This window comes from Ischnura elegans, chromosome 1, assembly GCF_921293095.1.
Source record: "Ischnura elegans chromosome 1, ioIscEleg1.1, whole genome shotgun sequence".
NCBI classification, from domain to species: domain Eukaryota; kingdom Metazoa; phylum Arthropoda; class Insecta; order Odonata; family Coenagrionidae; genus Ischnura; species Ischnura elegans.
The window spans coordinates 82,503,218-82,527,290 of NC_060246.1; the positions used below are offsets into that span (position 1 = coordinate 82,503,218).

At 37.5% G+C, this 24,073-nt stretch overlaps 1 protein-coding gene across 1 annotated transcript in view; it reads left to right on the forward strand.

Annotated features, from left to right (window-relative positions):
* The window catches only part of LOC124164686 (ADP-ribosylation factor GTPase-activating protein 1), a 76,636-nt gene extending 52,814 nt beyond the window's left edge, over nt 1–23,822 (forward strand). Inside the window, exons 9-10 of the mRNA XM_046542021.1 lie at nt 13,941–14,081; nt 18,071–23,822. Of these exons, the coding sequence (XP_046397977.1) occupies nt 13,941–14,081; nt 18,071–18,392 (463 nt within the window). The 3' untranslated portion in view covers nt 18,393–23,822. The remainder of the gene's footprint in view (nt 1–13,940; nt 14,082–18,070) is intronic.
* The last annotated feature ends 251 nt before the right edge of the window (nt 23,823–24,073 follow it).

The following is a 24,073-nucleotide window of genomic DNA, read 5'->3' on the forward strand; positions in this document are numbered from 1 at the left end:
AATATAGAAGGTGTATGATAGGGATATTACTATAATTCTTGGGTACCCGATCTCCTTTTATTCTAGCCGCTTATGTTGCGTTTTAGAAGGTAATTTCACTGCTATCATTCGGTAGTTTTCTTATGCTCTGTATTCAATTCTTTCTTTCCCAGGGATATGGGTTGGTGCTAGTGCTATATCAATAAAGCCTTGAGTTATCTCACCCACTAGATTTACATAATTGGTCTCGAGTAAAACCTGCGCCGCATTAGTTTTACACTATTCCTTTGAAGTCAGGGAATTTCATTGGGCTGGGAAAGTCGTGGAATATCTGGCAAAAGGTTAATTAAGTTCGGAAAAATCATCTTTGAAATAAAATTCATAATATTCCGAATAATCATTTAGAAATAGATGTAATAATTATTATCAAACTGTCTATAATGCCTTGAAAGTAGTCTAGGAAGTCTGTAAAAGTTAGGGAATATGAGGTTGATAACAGAGTGATTTCTCAGACTTTTCATTTTTAGCAGTTCTTGACGCATAAATTGATCTTTGATATTTTATATTCAAAGTAGTCGGGTCTCGTCTTTTGGAAATATATTTCATGGGGAATAAATATAAATCATTAATTTTTGTAGTAGTTAATTCGTAAACGAAGGATTCTACATGTGAGTCTACATTTCAAGGCAGAATTGGAGCATTGCTGAATTTAACGCTGAGCAAGTTTAAAGCTCGTTTATGTAGTAATATTAGATATTTCTATTGAAATTGATTTCTTCAGTGTGGGTAGGTTCTGTCCGTGAGTTAGTACATGTATTTATTATGCACCTGAGGATGACGATACCATCTAGTCTTATTGTTAGAGAGAGAAATTTTACGTGGGAAATACAAAGTTTGAAATTATTCAAGATGTGTTTTGTTCGTACCTAATTGAGCGCTCCCTTGTAGTTTCATGGATTAAATTTTTTTCGCTATTTCGACGTCTTAATGATGCACCAGTTTAAGTACGTTGATTGGGATCTTGAAAATTGCAATTATGTTTTTGCGTCTTTGAAATTGAAGTGAAGTGTTTGGTGAGTATTGAGTACAAAAAGGCATTTTTATACTCTGCGCCTTGAAAATTATTTTTTTTAGTTTCGCAATTCGTGTTTTCCTGATCAGGATTCCTTATTCTCTCTCAACACTCGACGGAAGTGAATGAGCAAAAGAACGTTATTGGGAAGCGTTCTGGAATGGAGTTAAATTTTCTCTTGAATTGTTGGAGGGCTGCTTCATTTAAGGAATTCTGAGCTTCGATCGATCTCAGACTTCTGAGATGACACGCTTCAGAGGTTTCCCCTCATCCTTAAGAGGGTTCTTTCCCCCCTCAAGTTCCTGGAACACTCGGTGCACTTCGGAATTCTGATTACATCCGACGTAACACTTGTGCAATTTTCATGGAGAAACAAAACAATAGGAATCCGGTCCGGAACTTCGTTGGGAATGATAAAAGTCCTCATTTGGCGAGGTAATGGTTCAGCATGACGGGCACGCTAACGAATTTTGGTTCAATGTTCTTTTCGAGGATGGTATTTTTATGTTACAAAAACATAAAGTAATTACGTGGTACATTCGGAGCGTGTAGATCGTATGGAATGCTGTTCTAACATAGGATTAATGAGCATATTTCCTTCACAACCATGTTCCCGTCTGTCATTCACTCTTAATTTCCACAGTTGGTAATTATATATGCTGTAGAAAGGAGTCTCGGGTTCTCCAGCGGGTAATTGGCTGCACTGCTGGGAGACCTGCAGTTAATTACCGGGTAGAGAACCCGAGAATCCTTTCTGCACCTGATACGCCGGGAAAATCTAAGATCGTACAATTACATGTTCTATTTATGTGTGGTTGAAATTTTTTATTTGAATCTGGTGTATGTCCGCTCGCGTTGCATTTGAGTGTGGTGGAAACTGCAGAATTTTATGCAGAGCAGGTTAATAGATTGTTGACGTTTTCAGATTCAGAAATTTCCCCGGTCCTGATTTGATAATTTCGAAGTGGGTTCTGTACTTGGCGGTTATTTCACCTGTATTTTAATTGATAAAAGTTATTCGTTTAGCCGCATATTTTTTGAGCTGTTTGTTCTCCGAAAAAAATAAAATGATACTGATAAAAACTTCACTGCTCGTAAAAAATCTTGCCTTTGCCTTTAATGCGGTTGAATTACCATTTGTCAGCGAAATCATATTTTTTGAGCTGTTTTTTCTCCGAAAAAAAATAAAATGAGACTGATAAAATCCTCACTGCTCGTAAAAAATCTTGCCTTTGCCTTTAATGCGGTTGAATTACCATTTGTCAGCGAAATCATAAGGTATAGTGAAAATTAAAAAAAAACCTAATTATTACCAAATGTATTTTTTATTTTCGCATACAAATATAATGCGTCAATTCGTCAAGAACTCCTAAAAATGAAAATTCAGGGTGTGCCCTCAGATATCAACCTCAAGTTCCCCGACTTTTACAGTTTACCAGGTGTTAATAATTGTGACTGTTAAATCCAGTAATGAAACATGTGGATTCAATTTCAGTTGAAAAAGAGGCGGTGAACTTTGGTTTTTGGTTCCGTCAATGCAGTTAACTTTGGCTGTCAAAATACTCTCGCCATGGATGAATGAAGTCGCTTTATGCTCTTTTTTTAGTTTAGAACGGGCACGGATGTACGTGCAGGCTTAGTTATCCACGGGACGAAAAGGTGTCAGAGGTTGCAGTAGGTGACATGTCGATGTGTTTGGAAGCTTGGAAAAAAGATGTGAAACTACTACTCGCCTTTCTTTCGAGCAGTTGTTACCTCAACTTCCTCTCTGCCCCATAATTACGCCCTCTGGGAAAATTAATATCTTTACAGCCTACCTGCGCGTGATACGTCATTTCTAATGAGATATTTTTTTCACCTCTTCCCATGTCTCTCGTCAGCCAATCCAAACTTCCATCTCTTCTGAAGTCGTCCACGCATCTTTCATAATTTTCTCTCCGCCTTTTTACCGTGGTGACTTGCGTCGTCATCATGATGGCATTCTAAAACCCCGTTTACATCAGCTTTACTTGATGTTACTTTACTTATCGTTTATGTATCACACCAAGTCCTTCAATCACAGTATATACCGCGCATCGATTGTGTAATCCATTTTTGTGTACTTACGTTAGTTTTTATGTCTTTCGATGTACTATTCTTATTAGAACTTGTCGGTTTCAAAAACTTTAGCTTTCCTTTAATAATGACTATCCCATTACGAGTAGATTTACGCCATTTTAAGTTGCTGTGAACCAACAGATGCTCTTTTTTTTGAGTTTTCGACTCAATAGTTACGCGAAATTAATTCAAATTAAATTGCTGTGAACAAGGTTTAAGACATCGTATGAATGTGTCTCTAAATGATCCTTTCTCCTGGACCACGTTATTTTCTCTCTCTTTCTAGTCGTACTTTATGCCCAAGACTCATGTTTAAAGTCAGCTATGCCGCGAGACTCCATTGTTCTACCTCCTCACAACAACGCTCTCATTTAGGCCTCAGAAAACACGTATCCAAACCACTAGTCATGAGAGTCACTGCGTGTAGGGAGAAGTATAGAACGTGTGCGTTGTGGAGGGAAGATTTTTCCACCTATTTGGAAACCAATCATTTTTTACTTTGTAAGGGTGATAAAGGAGCAGACCACGCAAAGATGGACTTTCGAACTTGAGACAGCGTACCGTTCGTGGCTGAAGTCAACGAGCTTTTTCTTGCTAGAAGGGCTTGTCGTGGTTCTTAGTCTTCATGGCAATTAATCCTTCTTATTCCTCCTAGTCATGACACTTAAGTAACTGAAGACGTATAGATAGATCTCAAAATTCACTAATCTTAAAATGGGTTTTGTTTCGCAATCGTATTGTTGATGGTCGCACAAGGCTCTCGTTTGATTAAGCTTAATTATTTCGGACAATTAAAATCGCAAATTTTAGTCCCATCTTAATTATTTATATCCATAAAAATCCAGATCATTTAATAAAATATCGGAAAGTCTGGATACCCAAGATAAACAGTTTTCGCAGGAACTGCAAAGTGTATCTAATAAATTTTTGCGTTGCCATAGCTCAGTAACTAAGGATTTGCGACCCCATGTGTATGAACCAAAAATTCTTACAATTTTCTCCCCGGCCACCTCCTGAAGTATTGCAGATTTCTCCTGAAACACCCTGTATATACAAAAAAATCTGCTCATTCCGTATTTATGCACTGTAGGCCTATGCCTTTACACAAATTTTGGCTTCAATTATTGATCCATATTTTTTTTCGGGAGAATATGATAAGGTTTCATTTACCATCTCGGAACTGGATCACTCGTATCGGTGTTCATTTTTCTCATGAATCTCAATCTATCCTTTAAATCTCGTGTAATGCGTGCACATGTTAGTAATATACCATAAATAGGAGTTGATTTGAGTTACTGTAATATTAAATTGGTGTTGCGCCTTTCTTTTTGGATTTCTTTTCACACACTTGTGAATAATCCTTTGCCCTTCATGATTTCCTTCCGTAATTTTTCTGCCTAAGAATCTCTCCTACGCCGCCACTGGTAGTCATCAAGTCAGTGATTGGTTTTTGTGCCACTCTCCGTTCTATTCTCTTTTCTGTTATGCGCTGCATTCCTTCATCATCCTTAATGTTGACATCTCTCATTTCGGGCCCATCTCCTATCTTCTCCTTTCTCAACTATTTTTTTCTGTTCATCTTGTGTTCGGCCATCGTTGATTCTAGACCCCCGCCCGTCTCATCTACATCTACATCTACAAATTACCCTGCGAGCCACCTCTAGGGTGTTTGGCAGGGGGTGATCAATCACCAGCATGCAGCATGCATTTGGACTCCCACATGCACACCACACCGTCCAAGAAACGTCCCGTATAATAACAAACTATACTACTATATGCTGTTAGAAATAGAATATAGAATAGAAATTCAGAAACATGCAGTAAGTTTTACATAGGTTAGTAGGCTACACTACAAGTCATGCAATCTATTTACGCGCTCTATTGCTGCCGTTATAATCTCTTATTGATCGTGGAAAAAATGACATTCGGAATCTGTCTGTTCTGCAATCTATCTCTCTTATTTTATTTATATGATCTGATCTTCCGTAGTACGTTGGCGTCCGCAAGATATGGTTAACTTCGTCAGAAAAGACACTGCTCTTGAATTTATCTAAAAGGTTTAGTCTATTTTTCAATCTACGGTCCGACAGAGATTCCCATCCGAGTTTATCTAAGAGGTCAGTTACACTAACAAGACTATCGTAACGACCTTTCACATACCTGGCAGCTCTTCTTTGCACGCGTTCTAACTCTGTTATTAAGCCTTTTTCATGAGGGTCCCAAACACTGGCAGCGTATTCCAAATGTGGTCTAACGAGGGAAAAGTAGCTAATTTCTCTCACTTTGTCGTCGCACTTTCCTAATATTCTTTTAACAAAACCCATTTTACGATTAGCTTGACCGGTTATTTCTCGAATATGTTTATTCCACGATAGATCATTATTGAGTCTAACCCCTAGATATTTCACAGATTCAACTGCCTTTAACTGCGTGCCCCGAATGACATAGTTACGCTGTAGGGAGTTATTCTTCTTCCAGAAATTCATTACGACGCATTTTTTCAAATTTAATTCTAACTGCCAAGCATCGCACCAAGCTTGGATAGCAGCAAGGTCATTCGTTAGTTCATCTATATCTTTGCTGGAACGAATTTCTCTGTAAACTACAGCGTCGTCTGCAAATAATCGTAACTTACTCTGCACTACTTCGCCAATGTCGTTTATATAAAGAAGGAATAGGAGTGGGCCAATGACACTACCCTGAGGAACGCCAGAAGTCACTCTAACCTCATTGGAGACTGCACCGTCTAATACTACTCTTTGGACGCGGTCGCTCAAAAATTCTCTAATCCAGGAAATGACATCTTCGTCTAGACCATAAGATTTCAGTTTTATTATTAACTTTCCGTGGGGTACTTTATCAAATGCCTTTTTGAAATCAAGAAAAATCGCGTCTACTGGAATGTTGTCTTCCCCGGAGACTAAAATATCGTGGGCGAAAAGCGCTAACTGAGTTTCGCACGATCTGCTTTTCCTGAATCCATGTTGATTTCCCATTAATAAGTTTTGCGCGTCTAGGTGTTTCATTACCGAGCTGACTACGATGTGTTCAAGGACTTTGCAAGAGATGGACGTTAAAGATATCGGCCTGTAATTAGATGGCTGTTCCGTGTCTCCACTTTTAAATATAGGCGTTACATTAGCGATTTTCCAGTCATTAGGTACTTCGTGTTGCTTGATGGATTTACTGAATATTAACTGCAAGTAGGGGGCAAGTTCTGAGGCTAGTTCTTTATATACGCGAGAAGGGATTTCGTCTGGACCAGGTGATTTATTTGGACTAAGCGATTTCAATATATTTTCTATTCCGAGCGTACTAATGTCAATAGCTGGCATCTTATGTAGACAGGGATTGTCATCGGTCTCGGGTGAGTTTTCGGAAGGCTTCGGAAGTCTCAGAGTGATGCCGTGGAGTTCACTTCTTAAACTCCACGGAGCTGTTTTGAAACCTATTTCCTGCCCGACGATTTTTATGATATCCACATGTGATCAACTTTGCCCATTTTCATAATTTCTCTCTTCTTTCTATTTCCTCTCTTCGCTGAACTGGAAAAATGCGATTTCTGGTTGAAAAACGTCGACATAAAGTATTCGCGACAGAGATGTGTTCACCTGAGGATTCACCTGTATGTGTATTATTTCACATACATTTTACAGTTTTCATCATTGAAATATGTAAATTTGAGTGTAAAATTCCAAGAATTGATGTTCGTTGAGTCATAGCCGCTGACTTCATCGCTCGCGTAACCGTGGTTGCGCATCGTGTTCTGATTCCCATGGTCACTTGCTTGACTGCTTTGGATTTTCGAGGGCGCTTTGTCAGACACGGGGGCGAGGGGGTGCTTGGGTCAACCATCGAAACTATCCTGTCAATTGGCATTTTAGCTTACAAAAAACCAGCGTAGCCAGGAGTTTTTGGGTACTAAACACCCCTTCCCTCACAAACTTGATAGGTTTTCTAACCACGTCGTATGAACTTGTGTTTCTATTGATGAAAACAGTAGGATCATTAGTTATTTGGAAAATACTTTGCATTTAAATTTACGATTGAGTATTTTTATCGTATACTTATAATTTTTTGTGAATTACCTTTTTTTGATGTTTAGCGATCGTGACGCCTCCTCTCCACCCCCTCCCTAGGCCAACCTCAATTAGTAGTCGTTTTGCGGAAGTTCCACGTCTTACCATTAGATAGACACGTAGAAAAAGATAGAATATTTTTGTAAACACATTCCAAGCTCGACATTTATCCCGTAAACGTTTTTATCATCATCAGGGGCTCAACAAAATTCCGAATCGTGCGGAGGACACTCCCGGAAACATCTGTATGAGCCAGCTAATTTAATGACTATAGTTTCATTTCCTCTTGATTACAGTTTGCGCTGTGGTCAAGATCAAAATCTTTTGAGATGAAAGCGCAAATAATTTTCTAAATCGGACCGAGTGAATTAAAAAGTGAGTTGTAAGCTCTGAATTGGGGCGGGGTATTGGGGAACATGCTCCCTCTCCTGTCTGCTTCTCCTATCGCCGATAAGTTTGTGTTAACTTCCTTATTTTCGCATTTGCGAAAAGTTATGGACTATTTTCACTATACAACACCTCGGCTCCTCCGTTGCACAAGGCGATGCTATATCATTTTTTACCATGAAATAACTTTGTAGTGAAACGAAACAGAAGTACTCCTTTGGAACTAACATTGATAATATATTACTTCCGTAGGGGAATTTCTCTTTCAATTCCATTCAGAGACCGCGAGGTTCACCTTCTCATTTCCTTAGTCTTCGATTGGTCATGATGGGAAAACTGCTTCACCCCTCCTACCGCTCGCTTCTGGGGCCCGTAGACTTCTACTGCCCATCTGGGAGCACGACTGTTTAAGTGCCCATGCAGCAGTATTCTGTGGTAGCCATCTATATGCACTACATTCAGTCCATTAACGTTTACATCAGAAATACGTTGGTATTTCATAAATTTAATCTTTGGAAAATATATGGAATACGTGCACTATTTCTCTACCCCAGGCCCTCCGTGGTAGCTTAAACCTTTCGTTAAAACCGATTGTTTTTCGCCAGCTCAACCCTTTATTCGAGGTATTACTGTCAGTTGGGGAGAGTTACGGCACGACGACTGCGATTTGTTGGGAAGCTGTGGGTTTTTTTGAAAGATAAGCAAAATCATGCTGCTACAAAATCGGGCCATTTGTATTCCGAACAAAACTGCTTCGGGGGACAGCTACAGGCAAGCAGAAAATGGCAATATAGCGCCCAATGCAATTAACTGCATGCATAATGATTATATCCAACTTAACGTGTCTGCTGATGGTAAAAAAAATCCAATAGCGACGCCGCCCGTCCGGGTGTATATTTTTTGCGGCGTGCTCTGGCGTCCAAGCCGATGGGAATTGGACGGCTATGGCGGGAGTTGGACGCTAACGATTGAAAATTTAGTGCCAAGGATGATGAAGTGCCAAACTAATACTGAATATCTACAATGGATACTAGTACCGATTATATTCTGGGATATTCACTATCTTATATTTAGTAGACTCGGCGCCGCGACGTGGACTAGTTTATACGTTACGTTTTTATGACCGTGTTCTGCGCATGTGGGAATCCTCTTGCATGCTGGTGATTGATCACCTCCAGCCAAACATCCTAGAGGTGGCTCGCTGGGTATTATACTGATGCAGACGTAGTTTTCACTGTCTGTCCCGCGATTTCAGTCCGTGTCCGAGACCGTCGCCAAAACTAATTTTGGGTAATAAAAGGAATAAAACACAGTATTTGCTATCAATTGTAGGGCTTAACATCGGTTTACTGCCTGAGTGAAATAGTACATTTCAAAATGTACTCGTGCGTGCAGATGATGGTGGTAAATATGAAGAGCTGCACATAAGACCGTATCTCATGAGTATTAGGAGGGGGGTTGAACTCGGAGGCCCTCCCTCTCCCTCGCTACGGCGTTGTCTGCATCCAACGCGTCTGCGGAGGCTTCTGCGGTGTTGACGGCCGTTGAGCTCTCGCTCCGGTGGCGAGATGGTGTTCTTGCGGCCATCCCTCTCCGGGCACGCCAGTGACTCAATCCTCGCCTCTTCCACCTACACCTGAGTCACCTCCTTCCCCTCTCTTCACTCATCTTTTTTTCTTATTCCTTTCGCCGCTGCCCTCGCCCGTCAACGCCACCACCTCTCATCCTCCCCTGCCTCTGTGGCTCATGGGCCCCTTTCCCCGCCCTTCCAACTACCGGCTCCCTCCTCCCTTCCGATGGCCGCCGCAGAGTTCGTGGTTTTTGTTCCTTGGCCTGCGGGAAGGTCTACTATTAGCTCCCTCCCTCGAGTTTGTCTCGCGTGAAAGAAACGAGGTGTCGCTCTCTCTTTCACTATCTCACTTTCGTTCGATCTCGTGACCACGCCGTGGCCTCACCGTCTCTTATCCCCTCCCCCCCTTCTTCTTCACCTTCACATTCGCCTGGATACTTTTTAAGGGCGACGCGACTAATGCATTCTCAAACATTTTCCATTTATTGGTCTTCGCCGACATGATGGCCTGATGAAAACAGTCGTAGAAGGACAGGGGGAGGGAAGAAGGGCAAGGGACGGCCCCGAATGAGTTGCATAGGAATGTTTAAGAGAGGAAATTCGTCGCTATGAACAGGCTGACGGATAGGGGAGAGGAATAATAATTATAGTAATAATAATAATTGATGTCTTAATTCGGGCGAGGTTGAGACTAATAAGTTCCCTCTTCCACCTGGAGAACTGCGTCTAACCGATCTGAGGATTGTTGACTAATGACGATGGTTTTACCATAATTATAAACTCTACGGTTTTTACTCTCGTTTTTCAATTCTTTCACATTTCGTTTGTTTTCGTCATCGGTGATCTTCAAAGCCATGTCTTGATTTCCTTTTGCTATGTATGAAGAGGCAAACCTTTCGTGTTTCTGTCCTTTTATCGGCAGTTTTTCCTGCTCCCTCTAGATGTGTGGCGGCATGATGGGATGATTGAGCTGGGTGCATACCCAAAACGGGTGTATCTAGTGTTCTAAACAAAAATATCAAGGTGTATTTTTTGTATGGTTTTCTTATAATTATTAAAAATCATATTAAATCGATCACAGGTTGTCTTCATATGGACTTGAATTTATTTTAAGATGGAACCTATGAATTTCATTCACCTTTTAGAAATTTGCCGGTAATGAAACCCGTTGTTGACAATTGTTGTTGAAATTTGTTGACCTTTTTCTGCCATATTCTTTACGGGTTGTGACTGTCGATTCAATAGTTAATGCGGGGGTGTTTAAGAAATTAGGGCAATTTATACATTTTTTCAGATCTTGACGCAAGTCCACTTTTACGTTTCCTCGTATGAGAGGCACCACATTCCCGGAAGAATCACTGCGATGGTAGTGGCAGGAATGGAAATATACCGGATTGCACTGCAGAAGGAATCTGCATCGAGTACCGACTGCAACTTTACATAAGTAATGTATGTAGGACTTTTTAAATCACCGACCAAATTCGTGACCTTCGGACGCGAGCGTCCTTTGCTCGACCGTTACATAATCCGTGGTGGTTTCTTGTGACGTCTCTTGTCATAAACTAGGTTGTGTCATTTTTCTTTGTGAAATGTTCGGCCGATCTCGTATTTTGGTCTCCAGGAGGACGAATGCAGGCCGCAACTTCATTGATTTTTCCTCTCGCTCACGCCGTTTGAAGGTCTCAAGTTGTGTCACTTGTCCCAAAAACATCCTTTCGTCGGACTGTTGGTCTGTGCCCATCTTCCTTTTCTCCCCTCTTCGCTCAGCAATGATGGGAACGCTTACAACTCATAGCAGTGTCATTCAGAAATTCGTTGCCCACTCGGGTTGAATGCCGTCTTGTTTTGGGCCTCGCCTCTGCCTTTCCTTTCATTCCCCCTCGTCGCGGAAAGTTTCTCGTCTTGTTTTTCACTCGTATGTTTTCGTTTTTGTTTTGGACCGGTCCCTCCTGCGGTCTGGCACTTATCGTCGGCGATGAAGAGATGAATCAAGGAGTTGACTGGATTATGGCACGTCAGAGAAGTTTTCGTAAAGCGTTTGGCCAAGGAAATGGGTCCCCAATGTCGGATTAAGGGGGGGGGGGGGCGGAAAAGACGGTCTCCCCCGTAATATCTGGAAAAATTGAAAAGATGATAAACCTAAAGGTGACTCTCCAATGAAAGTTTTTATTTCAACGGATTATCAAATAATGTTTAAAAATAATTGATGAATTTCTAAAAGCTACTTAACTACGCATATCAAACCTCAGACGTCTTATCGCCTAGAGGTATTTCATATCACCAAGGTGCTGTGAGAAGTAATGAACCGCCCCAATTCTAAAATAAACGACCTTAATCCATTCGTTAGGATGCCCTTGGAGGGGTCAGGGAGTAGAGGGGGATTGTCAGCGCGAGGTTGAAATCAATTTTGGGGGCGATAGGCTCGTGAACATATGATGGAGGGAGTTCAAAAATATGAATTACGGAAAATATCTGAAAAATATGGTTGGAGAGTGGCACCTACTACCAATAATAAGCAAGAAAGATATTAATTAAAATGTCTTGAGAGAGGGGATGAGTTATCTGTTTTTAGTCGTCATTTTCAGAGAAGGGGAGGGTCGAGGCGTCAAGTCACGTGGGGGAGGGGAAGGGGGCAGAACAACCCCTGGAGAGGCTGCTTTACAATGAATGCTTTTTATCAAAATGTTTTCTGGGAAATGGATAGTCAAATTTAATTTGACTTCAGTTGTTCAAATTACGTCACTCATCTGTAGGCGCTGGGAATGGATCCATAGACCTTTTAGCAATTGCTTACTTGGCTAGGAAGTTCTGTCTGGATCTTTAATTTTTTTCCATAGATATTAGTATGGTACAGCGTGGTATTTGAAAGGACCGACTGCTAAGGTTATTTGCACCGTGAGGGAAGGGAAGAAAGGGTGGAGAGAAAACTAGTGTTGGTATTAACTTGCTCTTAGGGAAGAGTGTCAAGCGGACCACGGCATAACTTGCCATCCGTGGGTCAGAGTGCTTGCTATTAAGTGCCCTCCACAAATCACTCATCCAGAGATTGAAAAATCTTTGCCACCGCCGGCATTTGAACTGAGGCCTGCAGAGTGGGAAGTCAACATATTAGCGACCACACTAACCCGATCCCCCTCCATAGATGGTGATGTGAATTTTATCGCAGTTATATTTTTATCGGCATCAAAATACATGCGTGGCATTTGACCTCCTATGGTTTGTTCATCACATGCTTTAACACTTTAGACTTTTACCTCTAGTTATGGATTAATATGTATTTTATAATTTTATTTATTAGAATAATTTTCCATCTGTTGAGGAAGGAAAGTTTTAAAATTGTTATCTTATATGACTCAAAAATTTTTACTCAGAGCCAGTTAAGGAACTTAGAGTTATTAACTTGTTTCAACTGGACTCAAGTCCTCATAATTTTTTTATTGTTATCTAAACCCTGCTATGGTATCTTGAGGAAGGTTCTCATGTACGGAAGAAACTCCATTCATCAGGAAACTATGTTTGGGGCTCCTGTTTTCTCTTTTGCATTGGAGCAGATTAATTCCTAGGCTCCCCCCTCCCATCTTGCTACGCTCACCAAATTTGTTTTTCAGTATATTCCTCAAGGTTGAAGAGCTCTTTTCATTTCCAATAGGGAAATGAAGTTACTGTTGAAAACATTGTTGATCACTTCACAGTTTAATAGTATTTAGTCCATTAGTCATAGTAATTTAAATATCGCTTTCATCATGTTACATTCTTGTAACATGGTCACAAAAAATCACTTTTGTATATTTCACAGATTTTTCTTGTTAAAATGGGTTTTGAGTAGACTGACTATGTTTTGAAACTCCACCTATGAAAACCTTTAGAATGTACCGAAAGTACCTTTTTGTGACCATGATACTTGTCACACTGTTCCTAATTTTCTTAGGTGGTTAATTTCCTGTTATGATGTCGATACCTCTACTTCAAAAACGCTGAACAATTGCCCACTGAATCAAATCCGCTCATGTATTTGCCTAGCAATATGAATCTGCTCAGCTGGTTGTGTCCGGAGCATAAACACTCATCTCCTATTCTCCAAACTTGGAGGTAAGCGTTTATGCTCCGGACACTGCCAGCTGAGCAGATTCGTATTGTTGTGCTACTAGATGAGCAGATTTGATTTGTGCGATTGTTCAGCATTTTTGCAGCAAAGATATCAATGTCATCATCATCGGTCAACAATCCTGATATTGCTTAGTTACCACCCCTCCTCTTAATTCTGTTATAAGCTTATCTTCTCATGTTTGTGTATGTCTTTTCATTTAAATCCTAAATCACTTGTTATACTTACGTATGTATACATCTCATACAAGGCTTTTATTTACTGTTTTTCCCATCAACGTGTTCTCTTGCCATTGACTTCATTATATCATTATGTCTTATGATGTGGCTGATTAAGTTGGTCTAATTCTCCATTCTCAAAAGTCCTCAAATATTCGTGCTATTCAAGAATTTCATTTAATTACTTTATCAGTTTTACTTAAATTTCATGATTGCCTAATATAGTATTAAAATTATTGTGGAATCTTAATGAAATTTTGTATTTTTCTTTCATTTAGTTTCAATGTTAAGAGTTTTATGTAGGCATTCACTTAAATATACTTCAATAATTGGGTGCCTAATTTGAAAATTCTGTCAATCTTTACACTTTATTGTTTGAGTGTACTCTGTTAATTATGAGTGATGACTCATTATTGCACTTTAATATTTACAGGGGTCGTAATGGTGATCCTAGCTGTTCGGCTCCACTTCTGACTGGCCGTGCTTGTTCCCCTGACCAGCAAGAAGCAGAAGATGGTGGCAATTGGGGAGGATGGGAGTCCAATAGTTCCAAAGATAAGGCCAGGAGAGGAAGGTTGGTACTTTCATCATGTATCTATGTGGTCCATTTTGAATAAATATATTATACATTTTAGTTTTTGCAGTGGTGCCATTTCTGACCCTTGAGGTCAATGGCTGAAATGATTGCAAGGCATTAATTTGGAAGAGAATTCATGTGTATTGAAGAATGACCTCAAAAAATAGCACCTTTTAATGGGGAACTTGCATGAATTTTTTTTATTTCATAGGCCGACAGAAAATTATTTTCTGAATACAACAAAGAAAACCGCATGTAAATCTGAGTTTTCCTTCGCGAGATATTTAATGATAAATATTACGAATTTTAAAGCGCGGGAAAAACTCCCTCACCCCCCAAGCCACTGCCGACGAAGCCTCGATGACGTCAAAGGTGCCTAAACATCACGCGAAGCTATTGTTGTGATTGTTTGTAATAGTTGCCAGCAGTTGTGAGAGCTTCGTTTGTTAGACGTGTTGATTATTTTATATTTAAAGATAAATATCCGACGATAGAGGCTTGGAAGCCCTCGTATTTTGCATTATTTATAATATTAATATCTGAGTAAGGGCATAAAATATAAAACTGGAGCAGTTAAACTAAAATTTGATAATACCTAAATAACATCGTTGTAGGAGTCTGAGCCACGGCCATTGGAAAGGGGATACGTTAATTGTAAGTTGATGTTATCGACGGCATATCATTCATTTAAGTATGTAATTAGAACGATTTTGATGTTTACTAATGTCCACTTAGCTTTTATATACAATAACTTCATCCGTTTATTCGTAGGTACCGGAGAATTCGTCGTTTAGGACTGTCTGTGCTTGTATTATGGGGTGAATTCCAGTCAATGCAACTTTTGCTCGCTGATTGGAGACATCTAGGAACATTTTTGTGCCAAAATAGTGTTATTTTCAACGTGACATCTCCCGTTAAGCAACTGCTAATAATCACAGTGCCAGTGGTTGTAATGCACAAAGTTTGACAAGGTTGAAAAATATCGGCCAAGAGTTATCAGTGTTCCATCGTGATTGAATTGTAAAAAGTGATATTACGCTATCGATAAATGTCTAACAGTAGTGTAAAAATTGTCAGTGGCGTGCTAATCTCCGTCGTTTACCGTAGATATGACATTTCACGATCACGCTATTGAAATAAAAACTGTGTGTGAAGTTTGTTATTCCATTATTTCAACGAATAGTAGTGAGAAATGTCACCTGTGTCACTTGTGTGGGCTAATTTAAGGGTTTAAATCAGTGAATAAATAGTTGTATTCATCATAACGAGTTCTGTTATTGTAAGTTGTACGTGATGAATATAAGAATGTGATAGTGACATCCAGTTTTTGATAAGAGTATTTGCCTATTTCCCACTATATTATTATGGTATATGCTAGTATATTGTTTATGGATTTACCTATATTATTGAAATAGGTTGTAGCTTGTGTGTGTGTTGGCAGCGGAACCGATTCGCGATCTCACATGTGGATTGTGTGCAGACTGTTTTGCTGTGAATTCGTACCGTAGGACGGATAGGACTACCTTCTCCGTTAATCCGGCGTTGCCAAATTCAACAGCACAGCTTACTCTAATGTCAACAGCACAGCTTACGATCGTTATCCTCCAGTATTACAAGTTTCTTTTACAACTCGATTTGCCGCCGACGTATAGCAATAATTTGTCTTAACAAATTCCATGAGGGTCGTGGCATCAATTTTTGGTGTCCTAAAAAAAGGTTGGTGTCCTAACACCCCATGCCACACGCCTTTTAGGCGGCTTGCGGGGTATTATGTAGACGTAGATGAATTTCAGGTGTACTATTCGAACGAGTGGCAACGTTATCATCCATTTTTCTGATAACCAAAACACACGAAGTGAAACGCTTGTACTTCATCATCCCGATGCCGCATTATTAATATCCCAAGTAATAATCTAGGCACAATAGCAATAGGAAAACTTTCCCAAGAATAACAGAACAAAATAAAGTGACGATGAGCGGCTAAATACTCCCTCAAAACAAATTTTACACCATGCGCTCAGCGTATTTCCCTACTCCCTACGGTTGTTTAGGCACCTATGACGTCACGCCTGGCCTCGGCAACGCTCGGGTGTCTTCGCGCAGTGGTCGGCTCAGAGAAATTTTTCTCGATTTTAAATGCAATTTTTTTATTTCTTTTGATGTTGAATGGAGAAACTGAAGGTATTTTTGCGAGCTAATGTATCCATTTGACTTATTCAAAATAGTTTTTAGAGCAATCTACGACCCATGCAAGTTCCTCATTGTAATTATTCACTTCAAATCTATGTACAGTATTTTATAAACTGAAAAATATGGATTAACATGGAATAAATATTTTTATATTTAGAAAAGAGGGCTCCTTGGTAAGTTTGTTGAAGTTGTGGACCGATGAATTTATTTTATCCTTTCTTCAACATATTATGTATCTAGTCATTTTCTCTCCTTTTAGTTGGTCAGTTAAATGTCATGTCATTTGCCCTTCACATGTTGTATCTGTTATGTATGTTCAATGGAATATGTATTGGGCAAAATCCATTGTCTCTATTTATTAACTTTAGACTATGTCTGGATCATGTGTGTGGGTATGGCAGTAATGGCCAGCAATTGAGTAAAAATAATCTAATTACTGGTCAAAATTAGTTTTTTGATAATTTTTACTCATAATTCAGTTTTTAATGACATTAAATGGTTATTACATTTATGTAATTAGTTAAAACATCTTCACAAAATTTAAGTAGAGTTAATGATTATTATAATCAGAACTTTGTTCTATTTAATTTTGATTTATTCGGTACTATAGCTGATATGACAACAATCCATGTGCCTCTTCTCACATGTAAATGCACATAAAAATATTACCTATTTGTTTATTTCAAAATATAGGTAGCTTGACATGCATGATTTATTCATATATTCCTTACCATCACCGTTATCGTCCCCTGAGGCAAATGGTGTTTTATCTCATTGCACTGGTTACTCATCTTATGAGTTTCCAGTTTCTATATTCATGATAAATTTTTCTCTGGTCTAAATGGTACATTTGATGGACAGGTGGTAATGTAATTAAACCTATTCCTTATTGCAGTAAGTGATAATGTAGTTAGAATTTGAGTGATATTCTTGAGTGAAGGTCATGGAAAATTTCCAAAGGAATACAAATTTTATCTCACTGTATCAGTTTCTTTTTATGGCTGCCTTATAGGATTTAAAAATACACGTGTTGGATTCATTCAACTTCAGTTAAAATGTAAACAGCAAAGGAAGAATTTGCTGCAAAAAAATCATGTGACTTGACTAAATTGGAACCCAGATTTTTCACTTTCCAGTCAGGTGTGCTATTATTATAACCATCAAGCGTAGTTTAATTATCTGTAATCATACCTATTGCAGCAATTTAAGTAAATAACATTGGGGGATCAAGTTTTAATTCTTAGTGGAGCCAAATGACATTTTGTGGCAAATTTCTACTTCTGATGCTTATATTTTTTTACCCATGCAAGTGACATTGTGCAAAGCTCTATTTTATGATGAGTTGTTGTTAATATTGGGCTTAACACATACAGTGCGGAGCACGTCAATTTGACGTGCCCTGCCAGTCGGGCCAGGAGTTCTTTCTCCGCCTCCGTATGCGACTAATATCCACTTCCGAGTCTTCCGATTGTGTGTATGCCTTTCAGCAAGCTTCCCTCTTTCAAACCCTGTGTGCCATTTGTAAAAAGCTGTATTTGAGCGGAAGCTATGGCGCAGAAACCTCCCTCTATTTTTCTTTCTTATTTTAACAGCCGATTTTGATGACTTTAATGAAAATCGGGCCCGCATTGAATGTGTTAATGTTATTTTGATTGTTCGAAATATATACCCATTCAGTCATTTGCAGAGAGTAAGTTTTTAAACCTATTGTGTACAAAATTATCAAATTCTTCATGAAACTTCAAAATTTATGGAATTTTAGTTCCTTAAAGTTGATTGAATCTTTTCATTCTCAGCCAAAAATCTCTTGGAGCCACAACACCAAAATCTCATAATGACTGGGACAACTCATGGGGCGATGGTTGGAATTCTGGGAGTAACTCCGATACTTCACCAACCAAGGTGCCTTCTTCACCTCCAGCGGAAATGTCTAGGGGGAGTATAAAAGGAGCAAAGCATGGTGCGAGTGGGAAGAATTCGATTGTGCCAGGGAAGAAGAAAGGTGCTAAAGAGGGGCTACTCATAGACTTTGAGGAGGAGAAAGTTGGAGGAGGACATGATTGGAACTCCAAGTGGGATGATGATGAAGCATGGGAAATGTTGAACAAGAAGGATTAATCTTGGAATTTTATTGGACTCTCTGTGTAGGAGCTGAAAATTACTTGAAAGGCCAGGCTTCCAAATAGGATAGCATATTATATGCAAGTGATACACGTAAAGATGTTTTACCCAGAAATCTGATATTTTTGTTATGGTTTTGATGATTAGTGCTGAAATGTGTTTGGTACTGGCTTCAAATGTTGATTTTATGAGTGTTCTCATATCTGAAGGTGAAGTGCTATTTTTGGCAGTGATTTTGGTTATGCTGTGGTGCCTTTCTCTTCATTTTGAGCCTCTTACCAAAGTTATGAAGCGGAAAAATTATTTCTTATCACTCTGTTGCGCACACTCAAGAGTCATCGAGGATTACGCTGTGCTTTGATGGCATTATTTGTGATTAAGTAGCACAAATGAACACATGTAGAATGAATGCATTTTTTATGTTTTTGTTGTATCCCTGCAGTGATACGAGCTGTGTTGTATGTTAGGCAACTTGAATGTGGTGATATTTTACTTGTGTAAGATTAGGTTGTACAGATTTTTTTTGTGGGCTGCCATACTTGAGTAACTCTTTAAGTATTTATGTAAATATATTATCAAAAGTATGGGATTATTATATCCACACATTTAAAGCTAGTTTTAATGTTTTATGAAGAAAGATTACCAAACATTATCCTTCTTGTTATACTGTAGATATAACCATTTATGAAGCATTAAAGTGGTGCTACTGGGCCAAGTTACTGAAGCTTTATTGATCAAGTTGACTCTAAGAGAAGGTTGGAGTTAATTTGTGCTCTCCTTTTTTATTCAATAATAGACATTTGTTTGAAAATGTGATTCAGAACTAGAAATTTGCTGTGTCGGTGATCAAGCCTGCTGATGCTCTTATTTTATAAGTAAATACCAGTGTTTAAGTCTTAAAAATCAAGATTACTGCTGAAGATTGAACGATGCATGAAGATATAACTCCTCTTTAAATATATTGCTCGTATGATATTCACTTACAGTCAAGCCCTGTGCTTCATTGATCCTTGTCCTCATTTCCACTATTAAGGTGACTCAATTTCAACCTTGTAGAAACTTATAGAAAAGCATGTTTTTAGTACTGCCATTATTGTGTTATACATTAGACCATTCGTTTTCAGTGTAGATGGATTGGTCGACCTACTTGTCGATTTTCACACGTTTCATTTATGCTGCTCTTCCTTACAATTTATTTCATTTCTTTTGCAACTTTGGCCTGTTGTCCTTTTGGTTAGTTGGATTCAGTCCTGGTCAAGATTTCTAACTAAAGCCATTTTCATTTTTCCATGAAATATAATTGTAATTTGGAAACCACAAATTTTCAGGTGATAGCTTATGGATATGCAGTTGAGGTAGTGAGTCTTTAGGCAGTCAGTATTGTGAAAACAGTGTGATTGCTGGATTTCTCCTCAAAGGAAATTATTATTATCTCAAGGAAATTAAAGTTTTAAAAGAGGTGGGTTTTCTAAATGTTTTGCTTACATCCTTTCTTATATTCGGTCTATATACATAGTAATATCTTTTCTTTTTTCCTAGATATCTAGTATATTTTTAATAAAAATTTACAGCTTCAATTCTGCAGTGATCCCTGATCCTGTGTGCTAAGAGTATTTTTTCATTATGAAATTCATTTTTCTCCTCAGCAATCTAGTAGATAACTCTTCATGCATGACAGTTTAGTGGTTATCAATCAAAACATGTAATTTTAGCTGTTTACTTGCTAGATTTTAATTATAAGATCTTATGTCAAGTAAAACATGTGTGTTACTTATTATTTTTGGAAAGCTTTTTTTTGCCCAAGGTTGCTAAATTTTTTCATAATTTTAGAATTCGGAATTTCATGTTGCATACAGTCAATTTTGTATTATCACTAAAGATTTTTAAGTCTGTGAAGTTATTATCCAAAATATGTAACCTTCCTGTAGCTCTCTGACCTCTTTCTACCACTGTGTAGTTCACTTTTTTAATCTTTGGAAACAAAACCAGAGCAATTTTTATCATGGCATGGGATTATACTTATAATAATCTTTCTCGTACTTCAATGTTTACTTAACATATGATCGAAGTGTCCAATCATATCGCAAGGGGCTTGACTGTAGGAGGGAATATAAGCTCATAGCCATCATTCATGTGCTTAATTTATTTCATCATACAATTAACATGGTGTTTGATTGCCAAGTGATGTTAATATTCTGGGCAAATATTGTAAATGCATGTTCCAAGAAAATACTCTGTTGAGGGAAAGAAGTCATACATTTCGTATCTGTTCAATGTACTTAAATTTCAATGCTAAAATAAGAATGGATCATGTTTATGCTATTTATTAGGCTCTGATATTATTTTAAATACATATAATTCCAGTCTATAATTTGAATAACTTTTTCCACCATTATTTAGATCTGCAATTGAATAAGAAACTTGCTGTTAATTTTTACCCTCTGTGGACATGATAAGTTTTGAATAGATTATGTATTTTTGCAAATGTGTTGATAGCTAATATATAGCATATGCCACATGCTTTAGTCTTATTATTAAATGGAATTGCAGCTGTATGGTTGAAAAATAATACATGTATTAAGTCAATATATTATGTCATGATTAATTATAGTTTTTGTTGATATCTTAATGGAAGTAAATATTTTCATTTAGTGAATGAGTTATGATTGACTAAAGTGATAGCTAACTACCTATGGTTTTTTATATGAAAAGATGATTTCTGAATTGGCTGTTGTTTCATGTTGAGGCACATGTTAATAATGCATAACTGGAATTTACATGAGATAAATTTTTAAATATCATAATGTTAATTAATGAAGCATTCCTATCATGCATTGAACATCATTTTTGTGATAAATGTGAGGGGAATGATTTTCTGTGGTGATGTCTAATGATCTGTGATTTTTTACATAATCTCCTGATTGTATGACCGAGGTTGCTGTTTCGTGTTTATTGTGAGAATTCATTATATTAGATTGCAGCTCCCAAGTTTGAGTTGCCTTGAGGTGAGTTTTACTTCCAGTTTTGATTATTTGAGAATATTCCTCAAACAGTAGATATTCCTCACAGATACCAACATCATTTTTCATTTCTATTTAGTGGCAGTTATCTGAATGAATCCCTTTGACAAGTTTCTTCAGGTACATGGCACCTTGCAAGCCAGGGTTTTTGTTAGGAGCTTTTGTTGGCAGGTTTTAGGTCTTTGTTAAGTTGTTACATCATTTCTCAATAGAAGGTACGAGTTACTATCGATTATTTATCAGTTTTTTAGTTACTATTATGACAATGATTTAGATGAAGGTTCTAAGTGACTCATAGGGAATAGTAGCCTCTTCGTTATCCATAGGGGATAATTGACGAAATTTAGACCTGACAATACACAGGAATGATGTTAAAAGTTTTTAAATTTTTGATTTGGTTTTAATGAAAGGAATAAGTACTTAGTATGATTAGTAATATCTCCACTCCAGGTGGACATGGTTTTCATGCTAGGAAAATGACCTGGCTGAAACTTCTGAACGTGGTATAATCGAATATCAATCAATTTTATGGAAAAGTCATTTCAAAATTAAATTATTGTGTATAATACCCTTTTTGGACTTAATGCATGTTGTATTGCTGTATTCGTGTCATGAGGAAGCTCTGGGGTATTTTGAGTTTTGACGCTTTTCCAAATCACTGCTGAATGCTGCAGGAAAATAACTTTCCTTTCATCTCCTATATCGTTTGGAAGTTGAAAGATCGAGTAACTTTGACTTGCAAATAACGAATCACTTCTATGGAAACGGTTTCGACTCCAGCATGTCATAATTGTTGCCTTTGACTATTCTTTTATATGGTCCCTCTCCATGGGTGCATTTCTGAGCTATTTCTGCACATAATGAGTGATGATTTGCAAGAAAAGGTGGAAAGTGTTGAGGAAATCAGAAGATTTGTTTTGTGAATTGGGTCATTGACAGCTTATTAATACTTAGTAATCTCCAGGTGTATGATAGTTACCTTATGCATTTCCCTCATTTAGGAAGGTGGACGAAAGAAAATGGTGTTCAAGATTATAGAACTATGAGTCGTAATTTGTAAATAGTACTTTCAAATTCAGCTGTGTTCTTTGTGTGTGAAAGAGTGGAAAGAATTTAAAGGGTTATTTTTATAGTCCATGACACGTCAATTAAAGAACTATAAATGAAAGTTGTTTCAGGTGTTGACTTGGGAGGTTATAAAAAAACATTTTTTGGGAGCGGCCGTTAATATTTTAATTTTCTGCAAAAAGGAGTTATTAATGAAGCTAAGCCATCATGTTGAAAATTTTTGTCATGATTTTGATACTTAGTTTAGTTTGCTATTGGTGCTGGATAGTGGTGAAAGTCAGATTACCTACTTAATTGAATATGCATTTCAGTAATCATATTAATTCGCAGTCATAATGATTAATTTATTTTTAGGGAATTTTGACTATTGCCTATTAGCTACTTGTTATTCCTGGTTACAAACTTATAATGAAAGAATTTATAATAATTCTCTTTTTTTAGAAGTTGGCTTCTTGTTTGGAAGAAGAAGAAGAAAATTTATTTCCATGTTGGCTTTGTTACAATATTAATGAAAATATGAATGTCTGAGTCATTTGCCCATTTATTCACTTGCTTTCTGTGTCCTTATGTATTCAATGGTGTAAATTTTTAAAGGCAAAGTCATTATAAATATGAGTTGGTGATAAAGAAGGGTTTGTATTCCTCGACAGAATTTTCTTTATGCATGACATACTCAAATATTTGTGCCCTTTGGCGCATCACCTATTTTCAATACAAAATCTTATGTTACGAGCATCTTATGGTAGAAGTTTTTCCTGATATTTAATTATGCTCATTGTAATTTATCAAAATTAATTAGTGCTCAGGAATGAAAAATTATATTTTTATGCATTCTGGTAAAATATGAGTAATTTTGTGAATGGAATATTCAGCTAATTTTCTATCATGATGACTTAATGACGACTTATGTGGCTTGCAATATCCGGTATTATTTATTCATCAAATGTTTATTTTATTAATGTTTGATATCACAAATCAAGTATAAATTTATGTGCAATAAAAAAGATGCTGCTTGTATATTCTATTTAATTTAATATGTGATTAATTTGAATTTGATTACATTGTTAAAGTTCAATGAAAATACAATATATATGATTGGCATGTAAAAAGAGTGAACCATCGAAGACGACATCATCTCATGGAGTTTAGTTTAATTAGTGTACCTATTGCATGAATTTTAAATTGGTGTTGAATCAGACTTAGTTCCCTAAGTTGAGAGATTACTTACTTGTAATTTTATCGAATGAATGATTTAACCATTTTGGTACTTAGTAGAAGAGCAGCACTGTACATTTTAATGTATTGTAATTAATAATTCGAAATATAAATCTGTAAATCATCTTTTACTTTTATTTGAAAAGTATGGTATTGTGCTAATGACATTAGCATACTTTTCTTTGATACTCATTTGGTGTTATGTCTGCTAAGTAATAAATGTTTACATGAGAGTCTCAATGCCATGGCGTGGTACTTTATTTTTTACTAAGGATTCTCTAATACTGGTGGAAATCCTAATTGGAGCATGATAAGTTTTTTTCTCTGCTAAAACCCAGACAAGCTCCCAAAAATTATCATACATTCTCTATCTTA